At 38.6% G+C, this 26035-nt stretch overlaps 2 protein-coding genes and 1 long non-coding RNA gene across 6 annotated transcripts; 1 reads left to right on the plus strand and 2 right to left on the minus strand.

Moving 5' to 3' along the window:
• Positions 1–4652: 4652 nt before the first annotated feature.
• spef1 (sperm flagellar 1) lies at positions 4653–9620 on the minus strand. Its single transcript, XM_034681351.1, has 7 exons — positions 9394–9620; positions 9124–9235; positions 7418–7574; positions 7194–7239; positions 5558–5642; positions 5360–5465; positions 4653–4828 (listed from the first exon to the last, which is right to left on the minus strand). Exons 1-7 carry the CDS (start codon positions 9500–9502, stop codon positions 4715–4717), a joined length of 729 nt encoding a protein of 242 aa, XP_034537242.1. The 5' UTR covers positions 9503–9620; the 3' UTR covers positions 4653–4714.
• LOC117811211 lies at positions 9142–25052 on the plus strand. Of its 4 annotated transcripts, none has more exons than XR_004630953.1 (8): positions 9142–9274; positions 9926–10001; positions 14888–14979; positions 20084–20266; positions 22475–22672; positions 22804–22858; positions 24281–24408; positions 24483–25052. It is a non-coding gene; the product is annotated as an uncharacterized LOC117811211 (long non-coding RNA). The 4 variants fall into 4 exon arrangements; XR_004630952.1 differs by lacking the exon at positions 20084–20266 and adding an exon at positions 19215–19329 and having other exon boundaries at positions 24281–24334; positions 24483–24578; XR_004630951.1 differs by lacking the exon at positions 20084–20266.
• On the minus strand, positions 11396–24763 carry adam8a (ADAM metallopeptidase domain 8a). The gene is made up of 25 exons (XM_034681345.1): positions 24661–24763; positions 24441–24553; positions 24267–24340; positions 24068–24146; positions 23067–23143; positions 22472–22703; positions 20989–21066; positions 20761–20829; positions 20046–20215; positions 19204–19285; positions 18766–18908; positions 18482–18659; positions 17694–17783; positions 17332–17527; positions 17155–17236; positions 16880–17060; positions 16549–16635; positions 16156–16240; positions 14878–14989; positions 14589–14784; positions 14009–14056; positions 13836–13892; positions 13666–13716; positions 13485–13565; positions 11396–12288 (listed from the first exon to the last, which is right to left on the minus strand). The coding sequence occupies exons 1-25, from the start codon at positions 24704–24706 to the stop codon at positions 12244–12246; spliced, it is 2652 nt and encodes an 883-aa protein (XP_034537236.1). The 5' UTR covers positions 24707–24763; the 3' UTR covers positions 11396–12243.
• Positions 25053–26035: the final 983 nt, after the last annotated feature.

The raw sequence follows: 26035 nt of genomic DNA on the forward strand, positions 1-26035 counted from the left end.
ATTTAACACAGCCAGGCGATGCCCGGGTGATAAACTAAGATAACACAAGGCAGTTTTAGGCAAAGCAGCTTAACTGTATTTGAAAGGCAAATTTTTATACACAAGGGCAACTCAATGTGCTTTGCATTAAAACAGTAAAAGCATTGGAAACATTTAGACAAGCATAAAAGAGCACAATTAAAATGACAAATATAATAAAACAGAAAAGAAAAGGAAAATTACAAATACATTACAAAATAATATTACAATTTGCATTTAAATTGAGTTAAAATAAGCTAAGATAGGAAGGCAGTGGCAAATAAAAAAGTCTTAGTCTTTGATTTAAAAGAGGTGAGAGTTGGAGCAGACCTGCAGCTTTCAGGGAGTGTGTTCCAGATATGTGGTGCATAATGACTAAACGCTGCTTCACCATGTTTCGTTCTGACTCTCAGGACTGAAAGCAGACCAGTACCTGATGACCTCAGAGGGTGAGGTGGTTCATAAAGTAGTAGCAGATCAGCAATGTATTTTGGGCCTCAGCCATTCTGTGTTTTATAAACCATCAGCAGGATTTTAAAGTCTATTCTCTGACAGACAGGAAGCCAGTGTAGGGATCTAAGAACTGGAGTGATGTGGTCTACTTTGTTGGTCCTTGTTAGGACTCGAGCAGCAGCATTCTGTATAAGCTGCAGGCGTCTGATGGACTTTTTAGGGAGTCCTGTAAAGACACCGTTACAGTAGTCTAGTCTGCTAAAGATAAATGCATGGACGAGTTTCTCTGCATCCTGCTGAGACAAAAGTCCTTTAATCCTTGATATATTCTTAAGTTGATAGTAGGCTGACTTTGTAATTGTCTTAATGTGGCTGCTGAAATGAAGGTCTGAGTCTAAGACTACACCAAGGTTTCTGGCTTGGTTTGAACATTTCATCGTTGCAGATTGAAGCAGAGCAGTAACCTTTAACCTTTCTTCCTTGGCTTCAAAAACATTTCAGTTTTTTCTTTGTTTAACTGAAGAAAATTCTGGCACGTCTGCACGATGCATCTACTTACAATGGTTATCCTAACACGGTGGTTATCCGTTTGGCGTGTGTCCCTGACAAATCTCTGTTCAAAAAGCCAGGTAGCCCTCACACTTCTCCACTTTCCATCACCCACCCCTCTAGATGTGACCGTGCAGATCGAAGGGTAGGGCTGAGTGGTAGAGGCAGGGGGTGAATTGGGATTGAGTGTCTTATCTGTGTAGCTCACACAGACCAAACCTCAGGATGTCTCTGTCTGTTGGTTTGAGTTTTTGACCTTTTTGAAAATCACCCGTGCATTTTGTTAATACATTTTCCCTCTTGTAATTTGAATGTATTCTATGTATCTAATGACTGCTTTAAAGCTTAAAAAATAAAGCACAATGAGCACAGACTGTGCTGTGCTTTCAACATACTTCCCTGTTTTTAGTTTGGTTTGCTAACCTTTCCGTACTTATGTATACTTACAGTAGTTTTGCTCTTGATTTAAACATACTCTCTAAAAGTCCATACCAAGATGAATTTGATGGTGATAATAGTTTATGACATGCTGCTTTCTTTAGAGAGCAATCTTTACTGATAATATTTCACATTGCTTGATTTTTTTCTTATGAATTTTAATGTTAAAAAAATTGCACAGCAGCAGCAGGGGTTGCATAAGAGATGCCCTGGTCCACACAAGATAAGTGGAAGGGTTTGAGTTGCTCAACATTAAGAAGAAATTTGCTGCTGACTTATTGGTGAACTGGTGGATTTGACTTTGCACTGTAACATTCATGCATGCATGCATGCAGGGTTCTTTATGCAGGTTGGTATCATTTGTAATTAGATACAGAGGTGTGATAAAAGTCTAAATAAAGGATCAAAAACTAGTCCATGCATTTGTTACCTCGCAGCTCGAGTATTGACTAAAACTAGGAAGAGGGAGCACATTTCTCCAGTGTTAGCTTCTCTACACTGGCTCCCAATAAGATGTAGAATAGAATTTAAAATCCTTCTTTTAACCTACAAAGCCCTTAAAAATCAGGCACCCTCGTATCTTAAAGAGCTCATAGTGCCCTATTACCCCTCTAGAACTCTACGCTCCCAACATGCAGGCTTGCTAGTTGTACCTAAAATCTCTAAAAGTAGTGTGGGAGGTAGAACCTTCAGTTATCAGGCCCCTCTCCTTTGGAATCATCTACCAGTCAGGGTCCGGGAGGCAGACACCCTCTCCACTTTTAGGAGTAGACTTAAAACTTTCCTTTTTGATAAAGCTTATAGTTAGAGCTGGATCAGGCTTGGACCAGCTTTTGTCATGCTGCTATAGGCCTAGACTGCCGGGGGAACTGGCACACTGACACACTGGGATCCTAGCTCACCCCCTTCCCCCCAACCCCCTCATCACTTACTTTAACTCTGCCTGTCCCATTAAAGTTACTAACCATAGACCTTTCTGGAGTCCCTGAGCTCCATTGTCTCGTAGATTCCTCTGAGCTGCCGTAGGCGTCCTCCTGCTGTGGACGATCTGGACTCCAGCTGATACGGACGTGCTGGACTCCAGCGGCAACAGCTTCTACTACTCGTCTCATCACTATCACCTCTCTCTCTTACTCCCCTCTATCGGTCTTTCCAGACCCAACTCGGTCGAGGCATGATGGCTGTCTGACATGAGTCTGGTTCTGCCTGAGGTTTCTGCCTGTTAAAAGGAAGTTTTTCCTCACCACTGTAACTAGCTAAATACTGCGATGTGCAATGCTCATGATGGATTAAGGTGGGGTCAGACTGAGTCTTACCCTGTCTTGAAGTTGGGTCTCTGTTCATAATTTGACATAGTGTGGTCTAGACCTCCTTCTGACAGATGTAGGGTTAGTACCTCAATGCTGTGTTGTCTAAGTGTTGACAATCATAGACCAGGTGTTATGAAGGTGATCAGGAAAACAAAAGTCAGTCACAGCCTCAGGCCACAGACCAAATCTCATCTCACTGGCATGACCTGGTTCCACAGAAATTAGGTCAACTGCTACTACCATATAAAGATAATACTTGTCTTTTTTAACCACTGAGCTCGAGATGCTCTGTAATTTCTTGTCCGCTATGTTTGACCATATTTAGTCATGTCTCAGCTTCGTCATACATTAACACTGAAGTCAGTTCCGGTATAGAATCAGATGTTTCATTAGATAGTTGATCAATGTTCGCACATTGACAGGAAGAAGAATTTCAGAGAAAATCAGTGACGCAACTTTAAAAGCAGACGGAAATGACACTGTTGAAACTTGTTACTGCATGTTTTTTTTTATTATTGCAGAAGTAAATTTCCATTTTAGACAGATATACTCTGCTTATATTTACATTCATAAAGACGATTCAGATGATGTGTTTGGTGTTTTATGAGGCAGTTAGACATCAAAGGCTGTGTAAAGGCACAGAAGGGACTATTCATAGAAACAACTTCACATTAAAGAGGCTAATGGACAATGTACCGTTGCATCTCCTGTGAACAAATTTACACACACAAACATACTATTCAATATCTACAGGTGTGCAAAAGTATCTCTATTATAGAGTTCACTTTTTTGTTCAATTATGAAATAAAGAATATTAATGAATTCAATAAGCTCCTGATTTTTCATCTCAAATAACATACTTCTCTCAGAAAGCAGTGCAGACCATCTGAAACTCTAATATATCATTAGATTCTAAAAGCCTGCATTTTGGTTCCATCTCTCCTGAAGTAAAATTTCTGACATTAAATGGATAATTTTCTGAAAGCAGGGTCAAAGGCTCTTAACAAACCATGAACGATGATGATTACATGATGTAAAAGATTGTTTCCTGCTTCATTTTAAAACCGGACATATCATACAGCGAGAAGTGGTGATAGGTGGAATCTCTAAGCTCTTTATTTGTAGAGAGTGTGTAGAAACGGGAATATCTAGCAGTAAGATTCTAGATTGAAAAGCTCCCTTGCTCACCTCTCTTGTAGGCAACGGTGGCCTTTAAGGACAAAAAGCTCTTGTGATGCATGATAAGTATGATCCTCCATTTGTCAAGTTTTTACCATCACAAACATTTATAAATACAAATTCTTCCACACACAACAACCACTTTTCATCTCTCTTTTCCAAGCGGTGCATTTCGTGCAGCAACTCACTGGATACAAGCATGGAAATGTTAGTAGTTTGTCCATTCTGTGCTACCGTAGAAACATGGAGGTGCAAGATGGAGGCTTCTGTGAAAGAGGGCACTCCTATGTAGATATAAAAGGCTCATTCTAAGTTAACAAAAGAAAATTATTTTTATATTCAGGGGATTCTAAAGTAACTTGTCCTATTAAATTCCGCTGAAATATACACTGTACCTTTAAGATAGTGAGCTGAAGGAACGTCTGTTACATTTTTTGATAGTTTTGTGATTTATGTTGTTCCTTTTGTTTCTCACTGTAATTATTTTCATTTCAAATCTTTATTTAATCTCAAAAAGACACTGATGTTTTCCTCATTTCCAATGCTGTTGAGATAACAGGCACATTGAAACAACAAATTTAATGTATTCATAAATATTCTGAGTCAAAGAATAGTAACATCTCATGTCTCAGTGCCGTATTTGAAGAAGTGTGATTGATTTGAGCTTTTTGGACGATGATCTCAAAACTGAACCTCTACTTAAAATAATGTTTTTCATGAAGTAAGAGTTTATTGAAGTTTGGACTGGGAGTGTGTACATGTTTGTATCAGTGTGCTTTGCCTTTTCCTTTGTTTGCTACCAAATGCTGCATCAGATCTTCAATCCTTGTGTCCTTCAGGTGAACCAAGTGCTCCAACCGATTCACTTTCAACTGCAAGATCTGCACACAACAACGCAAAAAGGACGTGATGAAACCAGAGGAAGTTTATTTCTAGAGCTGTGAATTTCCTCACTGATGAAACAAAATCTTCTTCAAGTAGAGGAAGGGCATGTTGCACTTTTTTTTTCCTCATGTGCAGATGTGGCCACAGGCAGAGAGAGAAAAAAAGTTATATCCTGTGAGGTGGTACTGAGTCACTGACCACTGCTGACATGGCTCATGACGCATGTATCGTGCGCACACACACACACACACACACACACACAACACACACTGTGACACACATATTGTTAACATTATTACAGGTAGGTGTGTGTGTGAGAGAGAGAGAGAGAGAGAGAGAGAGAGAGAGAGAGAGAGAGAGAGAGAGAGAGAGTGAGACTTTGTTCTTCCCTGCAGGACATCAAGACGTAAAACAATTTTGTTTGCAGATGTCCAACCAGCCAGCTGAGTGTTTCCCGGATTTAGCCCTGTGTGTATGTCGGTGTGGAAAATGTCTGTGTGTGTGTGTGTGTGTGTGAGTGTGTTTACCCCCACTGTCTCCTGCAAAGCCAGGACAGCTTTCTCTTTTTCCTGCAGGATAAGTCGTAAAGCAGGGTCCATGTTTTGGTAAAACTGCACTGTCTGCTGCTGTTTACTGTAAAACCAAAGAAAACAGAGACATATCATTATTATAATAGCTTCAATTAAATAATTGAATCAATTTTTAAATCATTACTTTCATCATACCCGTTATTGAGTTTGAGGTTTGCGTCTCTTTTCCTCTCTTCTCCTGTAAGCTGAGCCAGAAGTTTAGCTTCATTCTGTTGAATTTCTGCAAACAACAACAACAACACAAAACTTACACATCTTCGACTGTCATGTGAACAAAAAATAACTAATGAAAGCTCAAGTTAATCCAGTGAAACGTGTGTGAAAAGTAGGGTAAAGGTAAGATGTAAGAAAGCAGGCAGATAGAGCGAGAAACACAGAGGTAAGATAAGGAGATGGAGAAGGAAAAATGATGAGGCCTTTAAGTCCAGCAGTGCTGAGCTCAGGCTGGTGATAAAGGCCATCTGGTGATGTGGGGAGCTGATATGAGGACCTGTGTGTGTGTTTGTGTGTGTGAGAGAGAGGGTGGACTGGGTGTGGATAGAAGAGGACAGAGCAGAGGAAGGAGGCACAGGTCTGAGGTCAGCTTTGCAGGGTACTTTCAGGGACAGATGAGGTGTGGGAAACGGAAGAGGGACACTCCCTAAGGGTCCTGTTATTCACTAATCAGTGGTGTCTGATGTGGTTGATGTAGGTATGTTTGTGTCTCTGTGTGGTCACTGCTATCTCTGAGATGGATTAACATTCGCAGAGCTGTTAGCAGACGAAAACTCTGACAATGTCAAAACAGGAGAGATAAGGCAGGAAGCAGATAAGATCTTGGAAAAATATCACTCTAAGAGGCAGAATCGACCTTTACAGCTTTCCTCTCTGACTCAGAAAACACCCCTGTTTGTCTTAAATATGATGATTTAGGATTTGTCAGCTTTCAGATAAAGAAACATTGAAAAGAAACCATCTAAAATGACACCCACTTCTCTCCCTGTGCTAAAAAAGAAACAACATTTTAGACTCTGCAGCTTCACTCAGGGTTACAGACGGCGTGTGTCAGCTAATACACTCCACAGATGACACCAACGAAGGGAAAAATTCTGCACGAGGCATAAAGTCAAAACACAGTCATCGTATTCTTGTTAATTCAGCGCTTCTAATTTCTGTATTTCATGTTATTTCCCCATTTAAAAGTAATTTCTTGTGGAAAGAAACTTCTGAAGTATTTTTATCTGTGCAATGATGTAAGGCTAAATACTGCAGACTTTAAAGTAATCTGGTAAAAGGTGCATTTAATTCCTGTGGTAGCTTTTCTGGAAAAATCCTCTAGATGACCTGAGATCTGCTGCGAGTTTCTGTTCTTTTAAGAATGAGTAATAAGTTGTTTTTATATCTTTTGTCTTTATGTGTGTGCATTTGTGTATATACACTGATTAGCTATAACATTATCTAGTTACAATTTTAGTCACTTTTTAAGTATAGCATAATAGTTTATTTTACTGGTTTAATATTTTATCATCTTATTAATTAATTTTATTTTGTGAGCTCCAGTGTTTCCTCATTACTATATAATGACACAGTATCCTCAGTTCTTTCAGAAACTTCTTTTTTATTTTTCATTTATTTATCTATTTTATTTACCTATATTATCATAACTTTTGCATATATCATGTTCTTAACCTTAGGATATCAGTGATAATCTCTTTACAGTGGCACCTCTCAGTTACCTGTATGTTAAAATCATAAAGACATAAAAGCACAAGTTAAGGAATTGCAATTTTACCAGTATGGTGTTGCTCCTGGTTCTCATGGTCAAAGTATTCCAAACCCTGAATTAAAAAAGAAATATTGTTGATGATTGTTTTTAAAGAAATCAAGCAATATGACTTCCACCAGGAACCAAAAACTGCCTTATGATTGTCAAGGCAGACAGATTGATTATTGCTGGCTTTAAGAGTTTATAAAAGCATTCAGTCAGAAAAAAAGCGACTATGAGAACAAACATACGTTGTAGGGCAATACATTCTCTGTTGTGTGTTCAAGTTTCCTCTCTATCTTCTCCCTCAGGGCTTTCAGTACGGACTCTATCACTCCTGTGCTGTTCAGTGCAACCTTCCTCACAGTCTCCTCAGGCACTGTGAAGTTCAGCTTGGAAAACACCTTCCTGTCCACAGAGCAGATAAATAAATCAATGAATGTTAATAAACACATGTGTTTCCAATTGACAGAAGTAGACACAATAGGAACAGTAGACTGAAAGTGATTTAACTGGTGGTGACAAACCCTATAGGGCCCAATGTGTTTACAGTGAAGACCAATAAATCTGTTGCTGGCAGTGAGCCATCTTTGTCCAGGGAGAGGATGAGTGGGTGTGTTGGACTGGTTCTCAGGACCAGATGCAGAGTCCCTTCGTAGCCCTCAGCAAATGTTCAGTCTCAGGATTTCATGGACTAGCAACCACTCATCTTTAAGTTTGCATCATTTTTTGTCGAGTGTTTCTTCTTGTAGGAGAAATGTGGACATGTCATCAAAGTCAGATCTGTGCAGCTGAGAGGCATGATGATGTGTTGATTATGAACATTTCAACTCCTTCAAGTGACAAAGGGAAGCTCCCCCAATCTGATAGATGCTTTCTATCCTTTATTCTTGAAATGTTGTATTCCTTCCTAACTCACTGACCTCCTCCACCATCACACTCCTTCCCGTGACCTGCGTTCCTCACACGCCAACCCAGGAGCATTGCCAGACCCCTTTACTGGGGCACGTGCCGCAGTATAAATGAGCTGTGCCCCAGTATCAGGGGCGGACTGGCAATCGGAAGTAAAGGAAAAGACTTTAGGAGCAGTTGTAAATGTGTTGCATCCACCGCATTGTTTCCCATACATTCATTAATTCCTAAACAAGTGAAGTCCCACTATCCCCAGCACTGCTTAGGGTTAAAAAAAAACATCATTAAATTCACAATGGTTTGAAAGCTTTCCCTGGTTATAATATTCTGCAAATAGAGATGCAGATTTTTGTTTCTCATGTAGGATGTTTGGTAAACACATGAAATATGACACATTTGTGAGCACTGGTTTCACTAACTACAAAAAAAGCTCTGGATGTCTTTAGAGAGCACGAGAAAACGCCTTTGCATAAAAAGTGTGTGTGTGTGTGTGTGTGTGTGTGTGTGTGTGTGTGTGTGTGTGTGTGTGTGTGTGTGTGTGTGTGAGGAAGGGGAAATAGTAGGGGACCTGTGCCCCAGTAGAGCTTTATGCCTAGCAACGCCCCTGTGCCAACCTCCTGTCCCCACCTCACAGAACCAAGCACCGAACCTTGGGGGACAGAGTCTTCTCAGTAGCCGCCCCCACCCTCTGGAAATCACTCCCCTCCCATATCCAAAACTGCTCTGACCCTTCAACATTCAAATCTCTTTTAAAAACTCGCCTTTTAAAGTGAGCTTTTAATTTGTGATTGTACTGTTGTTTTGTTTGATCTGTTATTTTTTTTTGCTTGTATTGATTTTAACAATTGTACAGTGTCTTTTAATTTTTGAAAAGCGCTATATAAAATAAATGTATTATTACTATTATCATCATTATTATATGGTTTTTACAGATTTTTTTATCTTGACCATATGTTTTTATCACATTCTGCAGGCCTAGTATAATTCTGTCTGCACTTTCAACTTGAATAAACAAACAAATAACAAAAAGTAATTGGTGTCTTGCCTGTTGAGAAGGCTCCAGTTATTGGCCTTCTGCTGTGTGGAGCTTGCAGGGATGTAGTTGTGCAGGTCAACAAGCTTTGGGAAGAAATGTTTCACAACCTCTGCAGCCATCACTACAGAGGGATCCATGGAGAGGCACAGTCAGCTCACAAGTGAGTGAATAAACACATACTTTAGTTGTAAACCACCAAACAAGAGAAGAAAGTGGTGATAAATTAAAGAAAGGTTATTGTGCTCCTGCGTCAAAAACCACACGGGTGACTAAACAAACCTCCGTCACTGAAGTCTCTTGTGATGTGTCTTTTGGGTCGGGAGAGGGGGATTTTGTCTATCCATGCGTAAAGGTCTTGCAGTTCCTCTTCGGTGAGTTCTCGGTCCATTTTCCTTAAACTTGTATCAGTTTTCAGGCAGTTTGTGGAGCTCCAAACTGTCTCACAGAGCTAACTAGCTTATAGCTTCCCTTCAGACCTGGTTGTTTGGGGTGTTGCTAGGCAACAGCCAGTGGTGGACAAAGTACACAGCTTCATAAAATAAAGTAATGTAATAAAAAAAATGTAGTAATATGTGGTTGATATGTATGTGATGAATATAATATGTAATGAATATGGTGTGTGATTAATGTATATGTATGTATATATATATATACCTGTTCCTTTTTGTTTGTTTAATTTGTACAGCTTCATAATAAAAATGAAGGTGTTTCTTTGGTCAGCCCACAAACATTGATCTGTACCTTGAAGTGGTATTACAGCCATGTTAACCCTGTTGAGAACCACTGTTAAATCCAATGTGTCTGAATCTAGGATGGACATTACCAGCTATGCTTATCTGATCCCTCCTGGACTACATCCCTGGTTACCAAAAAGTTGGCAAGCTGTGGTAAGTGTCGATAAAGACATAATTTGATTGCTTGAGAATCATTTAACACCAATTTTAATTGGAAATAACTTCTTAAAATGTATTAATTGTATATATAATGTATATAATATATATAATGATTGTATGAATGTATGTGCTTTGGCAATAACATTTCTTTGTTCATGCCAATAAAGAATTGTATAGATACTCAGGGTCAAATATTACTCTAACACAAGTGAAAGTTGCTCTGTCAAATTATTGCTTGAGTTAAAGTACTGAAGTACTTGCTTTTAAAAATACTAATATGCAAAAATCAGGTATTTGTTGTGCATTTGAAGGTGCTGAGTGGGATTTGTTATTCAATAATGACTCACTGAGGTTAAAGGATACATAGTAAGTGTCGAGCACTGATTGGAAACATGGCCCCGAGCTATGAAAAAACACAAGACATACAGCACACAACAAAAAGACATCATCCTGAAATCCAGTGGTGGACAAAGTGCACACGTGTCTTCATTACTTAAGTCAAAGTATAGATCCTCCAGATCAAATATTACTCCAACACAAGTGAAAGTTAATCTGTCAAATTATTACTTGAGTTAAAGTACTGGAGTACTTGCTTTTAAAAATATTTAAGTATTCAAAGTACTTCTTAAAAAATCTCAAAACTTTGTATTTTCAAAATACATGAGTGCAGTCAAGACTACATAAAAGTATATTCTTTTACATCATGTTTATCTAGAAACCATAACTTGAAATCTTTAAAAATTATACCATGGAATAAAAACAGAAACTAAGTTACTCCAAGCACAGACAACTTAGTTTGAAATGTTCATCTGGAATGAAAGAACCTTACATAGCTCAACACACTCTCTCAGGTTGGACTTTGAATTTTTGTATGTATGGGCAGAAACAAGGAGAACATGTCAAACGATACGTATCATTCTTCATTTCAAGAACCTCTAACAGGCTGAAGATATGGCCTTGTGTGCTCAGATGGAGAATTAAATCCATCATTACCACCTCCTAAATGAACTGCCTGATCTGAATGAAACATGCTCTGTGTTTGCTCCACGTTCAACCCTGGAGACTCACGATATACAGGTACGACTAAACCACTGAGACAAACAGAACTACACAAACACATGTTACTGTCTTAGGGATCAGATTTCAGAAAAGAGAAGGAAATTCATGAGCTGACTTCAAAGCAAAAGTAGTGAGTAACTAGAGCACTGATAGAAATGTAGTGAAGTAAAAATAATAAGTTTCCCCAAAAAATAATACTTAAGTAAAGTACAGATACTCAAAAAATGTACTTAAGTACTGTACTCAAATCATTTACTTTGTTACTGTCCACCACTGGCAACAGCTAATCTAACTGTTAAAGCGTCTAGATATGAAGACACAGAAAAATGTTTGATTTTGGTGATTATTCTTTATTTCAAGCTCCATTTTACAGAATAAAGAAGATCTCAATAAATAGCAAAGAATATTTTTAGAGTAAATTCAATAAATTTAATTTCAAAGTTTGCAGAAAAGACCACATTCATTGGCATTGATAAGGGAGAACTTTGTGATCATGTCTGCTGCATAGAAAATACAATATAAAATCCCTTAAAGACAAAAAACACGTATATGCATAACAAAACAACTGTACGTGATAATTCAGCCTCACAAAGTCAAGCATACCTAAGTTAGTACAGGAAAACTGTGCAAGAAAATGTCACAAACATTTGTTCCTAATAAGACAAATCTGTAAAGTGCAGACATTGGTGCAATATTTTAAAATCCCTTAACAATATTATTCCTTAAAAAATGAGTACCAAATCTACATGAGGGGATTGTAACAGTTAAAACAAATACAGCATCAATAGTGCAATTTCCTCATAAAGTCTTCACATATTCGAGGATCAAGGCAGAGAGACGTTTCCCTTAAAGAAAAAAAAAAAATCATCATGGCTGCAGTGCCATTTGTCATTTATAAAGCACAGACGTACAGTCTGTCAATCAGGGCTTCAGGTTTCCATCAACATACTGAAGACTTACATAAGCAAGACACAGACGGCAGTAATCTTCAGAGAGACGATAAGTGACAGAAAAGCTCTGTCACTCTTTGTTGCTGATCCTTCAGTGGATCGAGTCTCCTCTTTAAAAACAGAGAAGTGTCTCCTGAGAGGATTTCAGGTCCTTCTTGATGGGTCAACAACAGTGTTTGCTGTCAAAAGGATCATGATGTTTACATCAGGCTCAACTATTCCCTCTGTCATCTGGGCCGGCTGGGGGGCATCAGAGCAGCTCTGCCTGCAAGCTAGAAAAACAATACAGTTAACAAACATGCTTCTTATGTTATCTGTCTGTTACATCTACTGTATACAGTTTATTTTTAGTCTTTATTTTTATTTGGGTGCATTGACAGTAGGATAACTGTTCACCAGTGTACACTCTTTTCTCTATGTTATTTTTTATAGTTTTGAATCGAAATCACTGAGACAATTTATTATATGACTTTTGTAAGTGTTACAAAGAAAGTAACACAAATTGTCTCACTGATTTCTGGATGCAGATGACCTCCAAACTCTAGATAACACCGATGATAAAATTCAAACCCCCTCTTGTCAAGTTCTTCTTCTGTGTTACCCACTATAAGTTCCTTGCTGCCAGATTAAAGTAGCATCAAAGTGAGCCAATTTAGTTTCTATACATTGATTAATCCATCCAGGAGTTTTTTTATAGCTGCATCTAATAATGGTAGATTTCACAGCACCATTTTCAGAGTTTACAATTGAAGTTGCAGTATGTTGCCGCTTTTTATGCAACAAATTCCATTAGCATTTTAATAGTGCAAAACTAGATGTAGCTGTGATGAATATTTTTTAGTGAATATCAAAAATGGCTATGTTTTATAAAATGTTTAGCATAAGATGTACCAAGTTCAACAGCTGAGTCATCTGAATGTGGTTGAAGTTCTGGAAAAAGTGTCTCATGTAAAAGGCTTCATCAGCTCTGTGGGTGAGAGGTGACACTTATTGAGAACTTCGACCAAGTCCTGTTGGCTTCTGAGTTAAACTTTGTATCATGATGACGGAGTACTTTTGCAGATATCTAACAAAATCTGCTTCCTTTTCTAAATGTCTAAATGTGCAAAGGAGAATCTACTCATTATTTGTTACATTACTCATTATTACTCTTACTCATTATTTTGGGCACTGCACTGGTGTAAAAACAAATGTACAACAGTGAGAGAGAAGCTGGAGCAGGCAGAAGAATGAACATGGAGGTTCTTTTGTCAGAATAAAAGTTTCCTCTCTATCCAAAAGTCCACTGGTTATACTTACTGACTCACTAACACTGAGCCACTGCTTTTTCATTACACTGCTATGTTGAACAATGTCCAAAGCCGCAGACGTCTCTATAAACGTGAAGCCTTGAATAACATGAGGAATGTCTGAGTGCCAGTATTTGGAGGATTTTCAGGGGCAGTCTGAGTGCTGTCTGAATACATACCAGCAGAGTGTGAGGCAGAGCAGACGGGGCTGCAGAGGGCTTCGGCTTCGCTGGGGGCATCGGAGGCTTTGGCTTCGAGATCTTAAAAGAGCAGATGTTCAAGTTAGAGCTGCAGAAGGTTAACAGCCAAACGTGATGCAGACGTGATGATCGAGGTAAAATGAGTTGTAAAGTCACTCACCGGTTTTGTTGTAAGTGGGGGCAGAGGTCTGGAGGGAGGTAGTGGCTTATTCTGAAAGAAGTGGACAAAATTATTTGTAAAAGCAAACTAATATGTTGTTTTATGCAGCATAATATGAATGTCTATTAGGAAAAGTTGTGCAATGAAGTCTAATAATATGTGCAATTTACCTCAGTGTAGATTGGCTTGCTTGAAATTTTTGATGGCTGCATGAAGGGCCTTCCAACCTATAAAAAACACACAGGTATTTACTGATTAAAAAACTGCAGAAATGAACAAATAACAATGAGTGTAAATGCAAATGTTCTTCATAGAAAATGAGAATAAAACAGATTCAAATTACCTGATGCAGCTTTGATGGCTGAGGTACGGAAGCTGCTTTGTTAGGTGGCTGTTTGGGACATAAAGAGAGAGGGGTGATTGCAAAACCTTGCTAAAACTGGTGTTTTCATCCTACTGGAAATGCACATATGGGTTTGCAATAGTTATAAGAGAAGGCTAACTTGTAAAGAATGGATAAAAATAAGCACTATAAGCACTTTGCAAAACATATAAAATCTATGTATGGAATACTGGATAATTCACAAATACACTATAAAAAACAAAGTGTTTTTTATCTGGTTTCTAGCCAAAATATATCTTTACATTTAATACAAGCTGCATTCACCTGACAAGTCCAGATGTAATACCTTATTGAAGATATTCCATGCAAAAAATAAGGTTGGAATTAACTGCACTGAGTAAAAATAACTGCAAGCACAGCAAGTGAGGATGCAGTTTCCTAAATTAAATATGCTTGGTAAGATTAGATTTTTTTGCAGCATAGAACAAAAAAATGAATAAGCAACACAAAAGGAAGAACTTGAAACAATGGTTGACAAAATAGAAATGAAATGGCAAAATGAAATAAGATGAACCCTCACCTCTGGAGCTGTTCTGCTGGGCTTCACTCCCATTTGTGGTCTTGCAGGAGCAGAGGTCAGAGGTTTACAGGCCTGAGCAGCTGAAGACTCTACAAATATGGGCTTGCTGATGTGCGCCGCCCCGACTCGAGGGCTGCTGCGTGTACTGCTCGACTGAAACAAGGGGTTGAATTGTCCTGAGGTAGATTGAAAGGATCTGGGGAGAAATACAGACAGAAGCTGCAGCTTAACATGGAGGTGATCAAAGTTTCATGTGCATGGTTTCATGTGTAATTATTTCTCTCTGTACCTCTTTGCAGGTCGTCTCTTTTTCAAGCAGCACATCAGAGTCCCGATAACAACAACCAACAGCAGGAGACAGCAAACTGCCAGAGACACAGCTAACACCACGGTACCTGCCACTGCAAACACACACATATAGACACACATTGGTCATTTTAACCCACTTTTACTGTCAGAGGAGAGAAGCAGCAAGGTACAAATACCTTTTTATTACAAATTCAGATGTCTACTCAAATGAGAGACTAACAGAAGAATTAAGATTCCTTTGTGTAGAAAATAACACATATCCTGTAGGATGGGCTTAATATGAGGAAATAAAGGAAAAGAGTTGAAGAAAAAAAATGCAAGAGAACAAAACATGTCAGCGAGAAGAGACATCGAATGAAAGTTGTGTCTATAAATAACACGGAGTCCTTGTGACATGGAAGAAAGAGAACCCATTGACATTACCAATGACGTCTGAGCAGATTCAGAGCAGCACGACATTACCTCCCCAACTTATGTACACACGAGCATATTTAAAGCTCCTGTAAGAAGTTTTTAGCTAGCTATGAATTAAGGACTGCAAGCAAAATAATCTATTATCTCTATATTGCTACGTTTAATGCTTGTAACCTCTGCTGCAGGGTAGGTGTCACAGGACAAGATTTACAGCATTCTAGCAAAACTTGGCAAAACATCATGATTGGGTGAGATTTTTTAGTGAGAAAGCACTACTTATGCATGTACAGGACAAGATCAGTAATGAGATAAGGGGTACACAGGGGGCGCCAAAATCAACACAAACAGAAATCTCCTCACAGGAGCTTTAATATAATATCGAGAACATGTCATGGAAAATGTCAAGGCATGCATGTTTTTAATTTAATTTTAGACAAAAGTCAAATAAGAACTTTCATTAAAGTATTTTTTACTCATGTATCTGCACTTCCTCTTCAGTAAAGACTGTGGGTACTTCTGCCAGCTCTATTTATTGCTTGAGGATTAGCTGGACAGCACTCGTCACCTGCTCAGGAAACAGAATGATCTGGGTAACGTCATTACTGCATCTGACTAACAGGGGAATTCCATCAAATCAGTGTCTGTTTGTGCTCGTCAGAACAGAGCACAATTGTTTCAGAGTCTATGAGAAGTCTGCTTCAAGTATTAAATCTTGGTGAAAAAACAGAGACACAGCCTCGTGTACAGCGTGGTCGTAAGGAGGTCAGACAGATGAAGAGGCAGACACAGGGATGATGAATGTCAGTGCTAACATCGTAGACAGGCTAACGAACATGTGCCGTACCTTCAGGCAGCTCTGTCAGCTGAACGTCACAGTAAGGCGGGGCCCAGCCGGGGTCGCAGTGACACTTCCTCTCATGGTTACAAACCTGTAGGAGATCACAGCAACAGAAGTTGAAATTATAAATGCACTCAAGTCAAACAGCAAGAAAAGTGATTTGGGATATCTCTGGTTTCTCATTTCTACAGGCTCATCTCCTTATCTTGAACTCTTTGTTTGACTTTTTCTTTCTTAATCTACACCAGCTGACAAAAAAAGGCTGTCTATCTTTGTGTTTCGCTGGATTTTTTCTATTTGAATTCCCCAATTTGTGTCTTTCCTTCATCTAATTTGTTATTGGATGTTGTATTTAATTATTCTTGTAGCATAAGTATATGAGGTAAACATGTTTCTCACCCCGTTGTTGTTGCATTTGGCTGAACAGTCGTCTGTGCCGTACACATTAATGTTGTTGATGCCCTGACACCGTTGGTTGTAGCATACCTGAAAGACAGATACAGACACAGTGAGGACATTTACACCGTTCAAAGATTTGGAGGTGTAGCTGATGCTAACAGCAACATTAGCTATGTTTCTACTAAAAGAAGCTAAGACCTTTAGACTATGGAGAAAAATGAAGTCCCACATTTTTTTTTCAACCCTGGTTCCTGCAGTACAGACACACTGAGGACCCCCTAAAGATCCTGAGATGTTAACACAGCTTTGCAGCTGTAGATAGTCTTCTTACCATGTTGTCACCACACTTGGTTCCAGTGGGCACCTTGGGCAGATCTGCAGGGTAGTTATCTTCAGGTTTCATTTTGGCCTCATTGCATACGTCCCCATTTCCTAATTGTGAAAAGGACTTGATGGATGTTACAGGAAACTCCCAACCTCCAGTGCAATAAAGCGTTCCACAGGATTGATCTCTGTGACCAAAAAGAACAAGCACTGTTTAGAAAAGTCATCAATATTGTAACAAACATGTTAACAATACTGCTTTATTATCTTTTCATCACATACCGGTTAGAACATTTCTGACCAAACCGCGTCCGTCTGCAGTTTCCTTGCTGGTAGAAACAACCTTCTCCACCCACTTCAGCATCTAAACACAATTAAAACAGAGAAGATGACTGCACATGTCAAAGTGTGACGTTTTACACACAAAGCACACTCAAGTAAACAGTCTGACGTTTTTACCTGGACCCCAAAGCCTCTTGCAGTGTTCCTGCCGAGAAGGACACTGTCCATTGTAGCAGTATCCCTTTCCCCGGCTACATGACCGGCCGTTCTGAGTGTAGGCATCAGCTGGGCAGGAGGCGGAGAAGCCAGTGCAGTATTCTGTAAGGTCACAATCACCAGTCTTTGGTCTGCAGACGCTGCCTGTTGGTTTGAGCTGCAGAGCGGAGACAAACACAGATGGTGATGTACCAACTATTGAAATATACACACTCACAGAAAAGCGGCCAGACGGCACAGTCAGACAGTGTCTAGCTTTATGGTAACACATTTAGCATCAGTTGGATTTCATGCATCTACAAAGAATAGTGAGTATTACTCACTTGGCAGTTGTGGCAGCACTCTCCCTCTGCACACGCAGCTCCTGCTTTTAGTTTGCAGGTGGTGGCATTACAGCAGGGATTCTTACATTCCTGGGAGACAGACAGACGCGTGCAGGATATTAAGATCTGTTCTTATTTGTGTTCTTTGTGCACAGATGGGAATTAAGGAAGTAGGCATAACTCTTGAATGTACATCAGTAGAGTTGTTAGGCATCTTCATTTTACTTCAGTATGTCTTTTTGTGATTTACCTCCTACATTTTCACACGTTTCTTTATTTTACTCCTTTATTTTCTGAGGCAGGCATGTCACTTCATCTTGAATATGTTTGAGGATAATCACTGGTTATTTGGATTCTGCATCATTACGAGCCGCCCCCGCAACAACAGGACTACTACAACCCAAATGCTTGAAAAATGACATAAAAAAAGAAATCCCTCGGTGTTCCTATCATGTGTACATTCACACAACAAGTGTGACATGAAGAAATGTCTTTAAAGATGTACCAAGAAATATCTGAATGCTGGACTGCAGAGGTGTCAGAACTAGGTGTCAGCCAATTTGGGTAAAGTTGATGTTGTACTTTTTATTTTGAAGTTATAATACATAAAATTGAAAAGTACAAATGTCCTTCAGAGGGCTAATATTCACGTTAATACTGTGAGTACATTCCAGAGCCACTGCTTTACAACTTTTATACAGAAAATAACCCAAATCAGGACTTTTAATAGTGTCTATTTTCACACAACCCTCCCCTATATGATGGAATTTAAGTATTGAAGCACAAACCTCTGCCTTGCCACAGTCACACTCCTCTCCAGGCTCAAGGAACGCGTTCCCACACACGGGCCCTCCGTAGACGCGATCAGTAGAGGGAGAATCCAGCAGACAGGCAGGGTCCACCTCGTCCAAGAACTTGCTGAGCTGCTGCTGACTACAGCTGCTGAACTCCTTTGGATACACAAAGCTGGAAGAAGAAGTAGCAGGAATGAGGAAAAAGACCAACAGACAGACTAATATTATAGTTTCCAGATTTAAGATTTTATAGTTTATGGTTGAAAAGCAAAGCCTACCCGACGCTTTCTGACATGATGCAGCCTTTTTTGGTGATTGAGGAGCCACAGACACAGTTTTCATTGTCATGGGACAAGCCCAGGTTGTGACCCATCTCGTGTGCAATCGTGGAGGCCACTCCTATTGAGTTGGTGTTATGGTCCTGTATGTACAGTAGGAAAAGAGTTATATAGAGCCCCCGAAGGTCCAGGGTGATTGGAACAACAGCATCAATCAAAAAGGAAGACATGCGCCAAAACATGAACCCCAAAATATTTTAATCATCATAACGTTTCAATCCCACTTAGATCTTATCTATTATTCATCTCACCAAGGCCATGTGGAATTAGAACGTTGTGATAATTCAATATTTTGGGGAATGTGGTGTGCAAAAAAAAAAATCAGACAACTGAAATCAACAACATGCATTCCCATCTTTTTATTTCTCCTCTTCTTACCTCATTGACAGCTCCAGAGTTGGAGGTGCACATGGCGTTGGTGTTGGCTAAGCCGACAGTCGAACCGTCGAAATCCACTCCTCTGGATAAAGAAGAGGATCAATGTTTAGACACCAGCTGCGACAGGTTTAGTTTCATCATACTAAACAGTTCACTTTTACTGTCACTGAGAAAACTGTCTTGGACTTGAATACCAATACAGCATTTAAATGGAGATGCAAATACCAATAAAAGCCACTTATTTTACATATTGAAGATCACCCAAACTGCACGTGTTCTCTTTGATAAAATACAATGATAGGTTTTAAAAAGAAGGAACACCGTGAAGCCATTGCCAAACCTCCACAGCTTCAAGACAGAGCTATTTCAACTTTTGACTGGAGAAACAAACATCTTAAAAACAGTTGAGTTAACACTGCAGAATTATGTTTCATATATTAGAAGGTCAAACTCATAACTTCAGGTGTTCAGTACTTTCTGTGCTGGTCTGAGAATAGACTGCTTGTATTTTGAGCAGACCGGTTTATTTCCTCTCCATAACCTTCATGTCAGATAGCTGTTTTGCCACCTGGTGCCTGGCTATGCTCTCCAGTGCAGCCTGGTAGAATAAAAACATAATCCTGACCCTGAGTTTGTTTAAAAGTAATAAGTGCACATTTAGGTACTCGTAGGACCACTGGAGTATCATCCCTCACAGACATCACCTCCTCATTCAGCATCTGTTTAGTATCACACCACCAAACATTTTCTGTGCACTTGAGCAGTAACCTGAGGATGGCAGAGTCACCTGAGACTTTCGTCATTGACTTTGGAGTAGGGCGTTTAATTAAGTCGTGTCTTACGTGATGAACTGTGCGTTGTCGTGCTGTGTTCTCTGCAGGAGGTTACGCTGCCGCCACTCCAGGAAGCGTCCAAGGGTGATCTCAGGGCTAGTGCTGACGTCAATCTGATCTCTGTACGACCAGATATCCACACCGACCAGCATCACGCGAATATTCAGCGGTCGATAGAGCTGAAACAGAACAGCATAATTTGAAATCACTAAAACTGAATGAAATATCGGGTATGTAGTTCCAATAAGTCAAACATGTGAAGCTAGAAATCCAAGAACAAAAGCCTCTTCTACTACAGGAAATCACTGTTGGGTCTACTGCTGTTTGAACATGCAGTAATGTTGGCTCGACTTTATCAGAGTACGCACAGAGGATAGTGTGATATGTGTGAAAATCTTCAGCTTGGGTGTGAAGATTCACAGTTAAAGTTAGATTTTCTCAGTGAGAGAACTTTTGCTTCCTTTAACTGGTCAGATTCCAGTCGGAAAAGAACAAGTAGTATCAGGACAGATTTCTTACTCATGGCTGTGCTGCAGTGAAAATACACTCCATCGACATGTTATTGGTAATAAAAGATGGAGGACTGATCAGTTCAGAGGGGGATTGAACAAAATGATTCAACATTTACAAACACTCAAACTTTATAATGCACTCATTTCTCAGCCCTGGTTATCTTTCCAAGAACATTTAGGTGAATCATCTTAACACAGACACACAAACGTACCTTGTCCACATGGTTTGATATTTCAAGCACTCTCGACTCCACTGTCCTCTTATTGCTGAACTTCTTGTACTAAAAAGTGAATCAGAAATAAATTAGTGATGCATTCAAAAGCATTTCAGGTATTGAAGATGAGAAAAACACCTCTTACACCAAAGTGGAAATGCACTATCCACAAAATCAGTATCATTACAACAAAGTTAGTAAGAGGATGACAATAAAGACTCAAACCTCAGTGTGGTCGACCACAACAACCAGCTCCACCGTCCTGACTTTCTTTTTATGCTCTTTGGTTTGAGCTCTGCTTTTCTGAATGACAACAAAGGTGGGAAATACCATCAGTACTGCAAGCGTATGTGAACACATACCATGTCTTTATTCATGAGTTTTATCAAAATAATTAACTATTTTTTTACGGTTTTTATTCTTGTTTTTTGCACAATTTAATACTATTTTCATCATTTACTATTTATTTACTTTCATTTTTTAAACTCCAAAGCAATGTTGTTCAGCGCGTCCAAAAAAAGCAAAACAAAAATAAACAAATCCTCAGAATCATAAATATGAGCAAGCAAATCTGAAATCGACCAAACAGTTTCAGAAAATTGAATGGATTAGAGAAAATCTAAATCAAACACTGTCCTCCAATATTATTTAAAAAATTGACCCTTTTTAAAGTCTATTTTAGGCAGTATATGCCTTCCAAACCAGCTAAATGCAGCATAAAAATCTGGGCAGCATGTGACAGAAGAGGAGTTGTGTTATTTATCAACATCAAGTCATTAAAAAAATAAAATTCCAAATATAAAATAAACAGAAATATTTGTCATGTAAAACTATTGTATTTATATTTAGGGCTTTCCAATGTACATTAAAAAAGTTTTTACATACATTTTGATGAAAGACGAGTGAGTTATCCTCATTGAACCATGATCTATGAGAATTAAAGAACACCAATGGACTAAATCTTGATTTAAATGGTTAATAATGGAGCTAAACATTTGATTAAAAAAATGTGTATTGGGATTTTTTTTGGGTTCTGACACTTTTGGATAATTGAATATGCCCTGGGGCAAATTGACCCAGGAACATTATTGCTGTTCCAGAGAAACGAACATAACAGGAGGGTTAATGAATACTCAACATGTAATCCCCATGCAGTCTCTGCATCGAAACTTGGTTGAGCTTTCATGCTGATTTTTAGTTCTTTACACTTCCTTCAATGCAGGATGCACCAAAGCGATATAATGAATGTCATACTCATTTAACAGGATTATAATGGTCCAAAAGCATTGCATTAGATCTTGAGATAAGAAAAACTACATTTGCAAGTGGTTGCTTATAATACTGCATGTAATATTTTCCTAAAACGTAGAAATAAAAAAGAAAAATATATATTTTTGACCATATTTCTAACTTTTGTTTAATCTTAATCTTTGAATCCAACTTAAATCTCAAGTCAAGTGCAACAAAAACGTCTAATTTTGAGATCATTTTAACTTATCATTTTGCTCTAATGTATTAGATTTTTTGATTTTCAGGGTGAAACTGTTTTTGTTCTGATTTGGCACCAGAGCCCCAGTTAAACAGAGTTCTAGTTTGTAGTATTTTCTTGATTTTGCTTGAAATAAGCAGCAAATATAATCCTCAGATACCAGCTGAGTTCTTCAAAGCCTGTTGTTTCTGTCTGTGTGTCCTTGCTGTGTGTCCTTACCAGACTGCCCAGCTTGAACAGTCCAGATGAACGAGGGCCGTGATCATAGAAAGTGGTTGTGTTTCCATGGGAACAGGAGCTCCTCTTTATCCTCAGGTGTTTGTAGTCGTAAACGGCGTGTAGACCCTCGTCACTGTGATCCTCGGAGCTCTGGACCTCATCCTGCTGACCCGCTTTGGCACCAGATAGAGGTTCAATGAGGTACATTTGGTCCTGGAGACGCACAAAGCCCCTGTGGTCCAGAAAGAGAACTTCAGCATGTCTGACTCTCAAACAGGTCAACTGATTACAAGACGCACATTTGTTTATGTTGGACTTTTATGTTTTCACAGCTATTAACTCAAACAGAGAGGGTCCTTTACAGCAGAAGGAGACAGCACCAGAGGGGTTTGTATGGCCTTTGAATATTGTGCAACAGGTCTGAGACACAGTGGTATTCATGATGGATGAAATGGATGCTGTGGAACTTTGGATTGGACAGGGTCTCAAATCATCAAGAGTTTAATTAAACTCGGAGCCCTTATTGGGAAAGCAATAACCTTTTTGTAATTAGAGATATTGGAAAATTAAAAGAAGCTCTTCTGGCATTACTCACTTGATTCCTGAGCACAGTCCCACGCTGGCAGACGAGTCCTCCATGCCCATGACGTGTCCATGATAATAGCAGTGGCCCTGAACACACATCAATTATTCGTCACAAAAGGAGTTCCTTGAGTTAACACTTTCTTGCAATCAGAGTTTGGAAACTTGTCAAAGAAGATCATTTTGTTCTGTGTGTCACAGGCAACTGAAACAACATCATGACCTTATTTGTCACTTCCTGTTACACATTTGCATGCGGACCTGCAGTGAGTGTCATCACTTGGCAAAAAGAGGAACTTTGTTGTTGAGAAATTTGATGTCATGATATCTGGTATTTCAAAAGAAGGATGTATTGCATGAAATGTACCTATGGAATATTCTGAGGATGAGTTTGCGGTTACATTATTAATCTATTGAGGGATGTAGGTTTCTTTATGTTATTCTGCCTTTAAAAACTTGACTAAAATAAAAACTCATCTTATGCAGGATATGATTTATTCATAAGTAGGTCAATCATCCCAATGAAAGATCTGTGTTTGACAAATCCTTTTTTTTATTTAACACTCGAGAGCTGCAACTTTGACTTCAGACTGACAAGAAAATAATTGCACCAACTGTTTTAACAGAAAGCCAAACGCAACAAAACCACTGAGACTATGTGGGCAGTTGGCACAGGGTGTCTTTTACTTTCAAACTTGAAAATGAGTTTAATAGTTTGTTTTATGTACCACAACTATTTCTGGCATCTGAATCACCCACATGTCTGTTTCATTAACCGTTCAAAGAAAATGAATGAAGTGAAATGGAACAGTGATTCAGTCTGACCAAAGGAAGATACAGTTTAAATAAATTCTTAGTTTAATCTGTCTTAACTCTTACAATATTCACTTTAAATGTGTAGGTCTCCAGATCTGGAAGATTCAACTGATTACAAGATGCATAACATTTTTAAAGCTGAGAATGACTGCAGGGATCACACTGATGATAGCAGTTAAAGAAAATAAGGCTACATACCACAAGATCAGGAGTAGTTGTGACTGGAGTGCCCTGATCTGAATAATGTGTCACAGAGAAGTTTTTCCCAACAAGATTTCTGAAAGAGCAGAGTATTCAACGTCAGTAATGTTGATAGTTTGGGGGAGGAAAGCACAGTATTTGTAAAATATATGAAGTATGTGATTAGAGTCAAAGAAGGAAAATTCAAGTTTCTCACTTGTTCTTTTCCAGATGCAACGTGTAGTTCTTCCCTGCAATCGTCAAAGAGTACTGGACCACATCAGGGTACGTCTACACACACAAAGAGAGAGTTGGAGAGACTTTAATGCATTCTGGATACAGGGTTACAAACTAATATTGTAAGTTTACAGAGAAGCAGAGAGTGTTTTACCTGATGTGTAGCAGCATCATTAACCTGAGATGAATCTTTCAGCCTCTGAGGTATCACTGTTTGGTACTTCTTCACATGAGGAAGAGTCCTCAAACTGCCAGCACTCATTATTCCTGCAAGGATATCAGGGATGTTTGATGAAAAAAACAGCAGAGAAAGAAAGAAACAGAGAGAGAGAAAGAAAGAAACAGTGAAATAAAGAAAAGGAAAGATTCCATACCCCATGAGGAGAATATAATCCATACAATAAATCCAGAATCTGGCATGTTGCTCTACCGGTGGCTCTCTGTCATTGTGTGCTTGGCAGTCTGAGGGAAATACCGAGGAGGCTCTTCAGCTCTCCGCCCCTCTCTGCTGTGTAATATCCTGAAAATTACCATTTGAGGCTGAGAGACCACATGAGTCACAAACTGAGCCTGTAAAAGAAGTTAAATGCTTGTCTTATTACAAACAGAATATTAAGTGCTGAGTGAGCCAAAGTAATTAACAGTCATCATTTTATGGACAGTTAAAGGGTGAAGTTAACCGCACTTTAAAAATGTGTTAAAGTTTGTCAACCATGTTACTGAAAAAAGTTCACTCTTCATTAATTTATTTCCTCCATCTTTATTCTTTTACAAGCTGGTTAGAGAATAAGCATTTTAAAATGGTTTCTTTTTCTCTTTTTTTTTTTTTGGTTTACATTTTAGTATTTTATGATTTACCAACAGATCACTTCTACATTATGAATTGAAACTACATTAAGATTTAAGTCGCTTTACACAGAGAGAACCTGGAATAAGAAACTTAACTAACTTAAAAGAAACTTCTTATTCATTAAAAAGTAGTTTACTTTTCTTACCCCTTGACTTCCACTGTCAGCAGGGCCGCAGATTAAGTGATGGCCCTTATTGGCCTTTAGCGCCACCTGCTGGTATAATTCTGGTGTAGTAATTGCTCACAGATTATTACTAATATGTGGATTTGTGGGGAGATGAAGATAACTTTGTTGCCAATTGTATGTAATGCACTGTTAAATTACCCCTAAAATAATTAAATAAATCTCACCCAGGCTTTTCAATTTTTGTCACTGAATGTAAATACTTTATAGACTCTTTAAAATGTGTAAACAACAAAAAAGCCACACACACTTTAGATTTAATACAATATTTATTTAAAGAATAAATATGTATCTTATTTCACTGTTTATTAGTTATATTTTCTATCTTTTTTATGTATCATTATTTCATCAAGAAATATATTGTCATAACCAATAAAGCTTTGTAGTTTTCTTTGTTTTCTTAAATGCATTGTAAGATGTATAACTATACATTTGCATATGCAAGTTTCCTATAAAATATGTAATATATCCAACGCCTTCAATAAAGATTTCTTCAAAACAAATTAAAAATATATATGTAGATTTGTAAACCAGGAAAATGTAGGGTGAGAAAGACAGTGAGCTTATTGACTGTACTATAGTTGCACATGAGAGGGAACAGTTATTATTCAAATGATTGAAGTGTATACATCTCTAATATTTCATATATTTAAGTGTATTTTATTGTATTCTAAATTCACCTTATCATCCTCCTGTCCCATGTTGTAAGCATAGA

The sequence above is a fragment of the Notolabrus celidotus genome, chromosome 4, assembly GCF_009762535.1.
Source record: "Notolabrus celidotus isolate fNotCel1 chromosome 4, fNotCel1.pri, whole genome shotgun sequence".
NCBI lineage: Eukaryota > Metazoa > Chordata > Actinopteri > Labriformes > Labridae > Notolabrus > Notolabrus celidotus.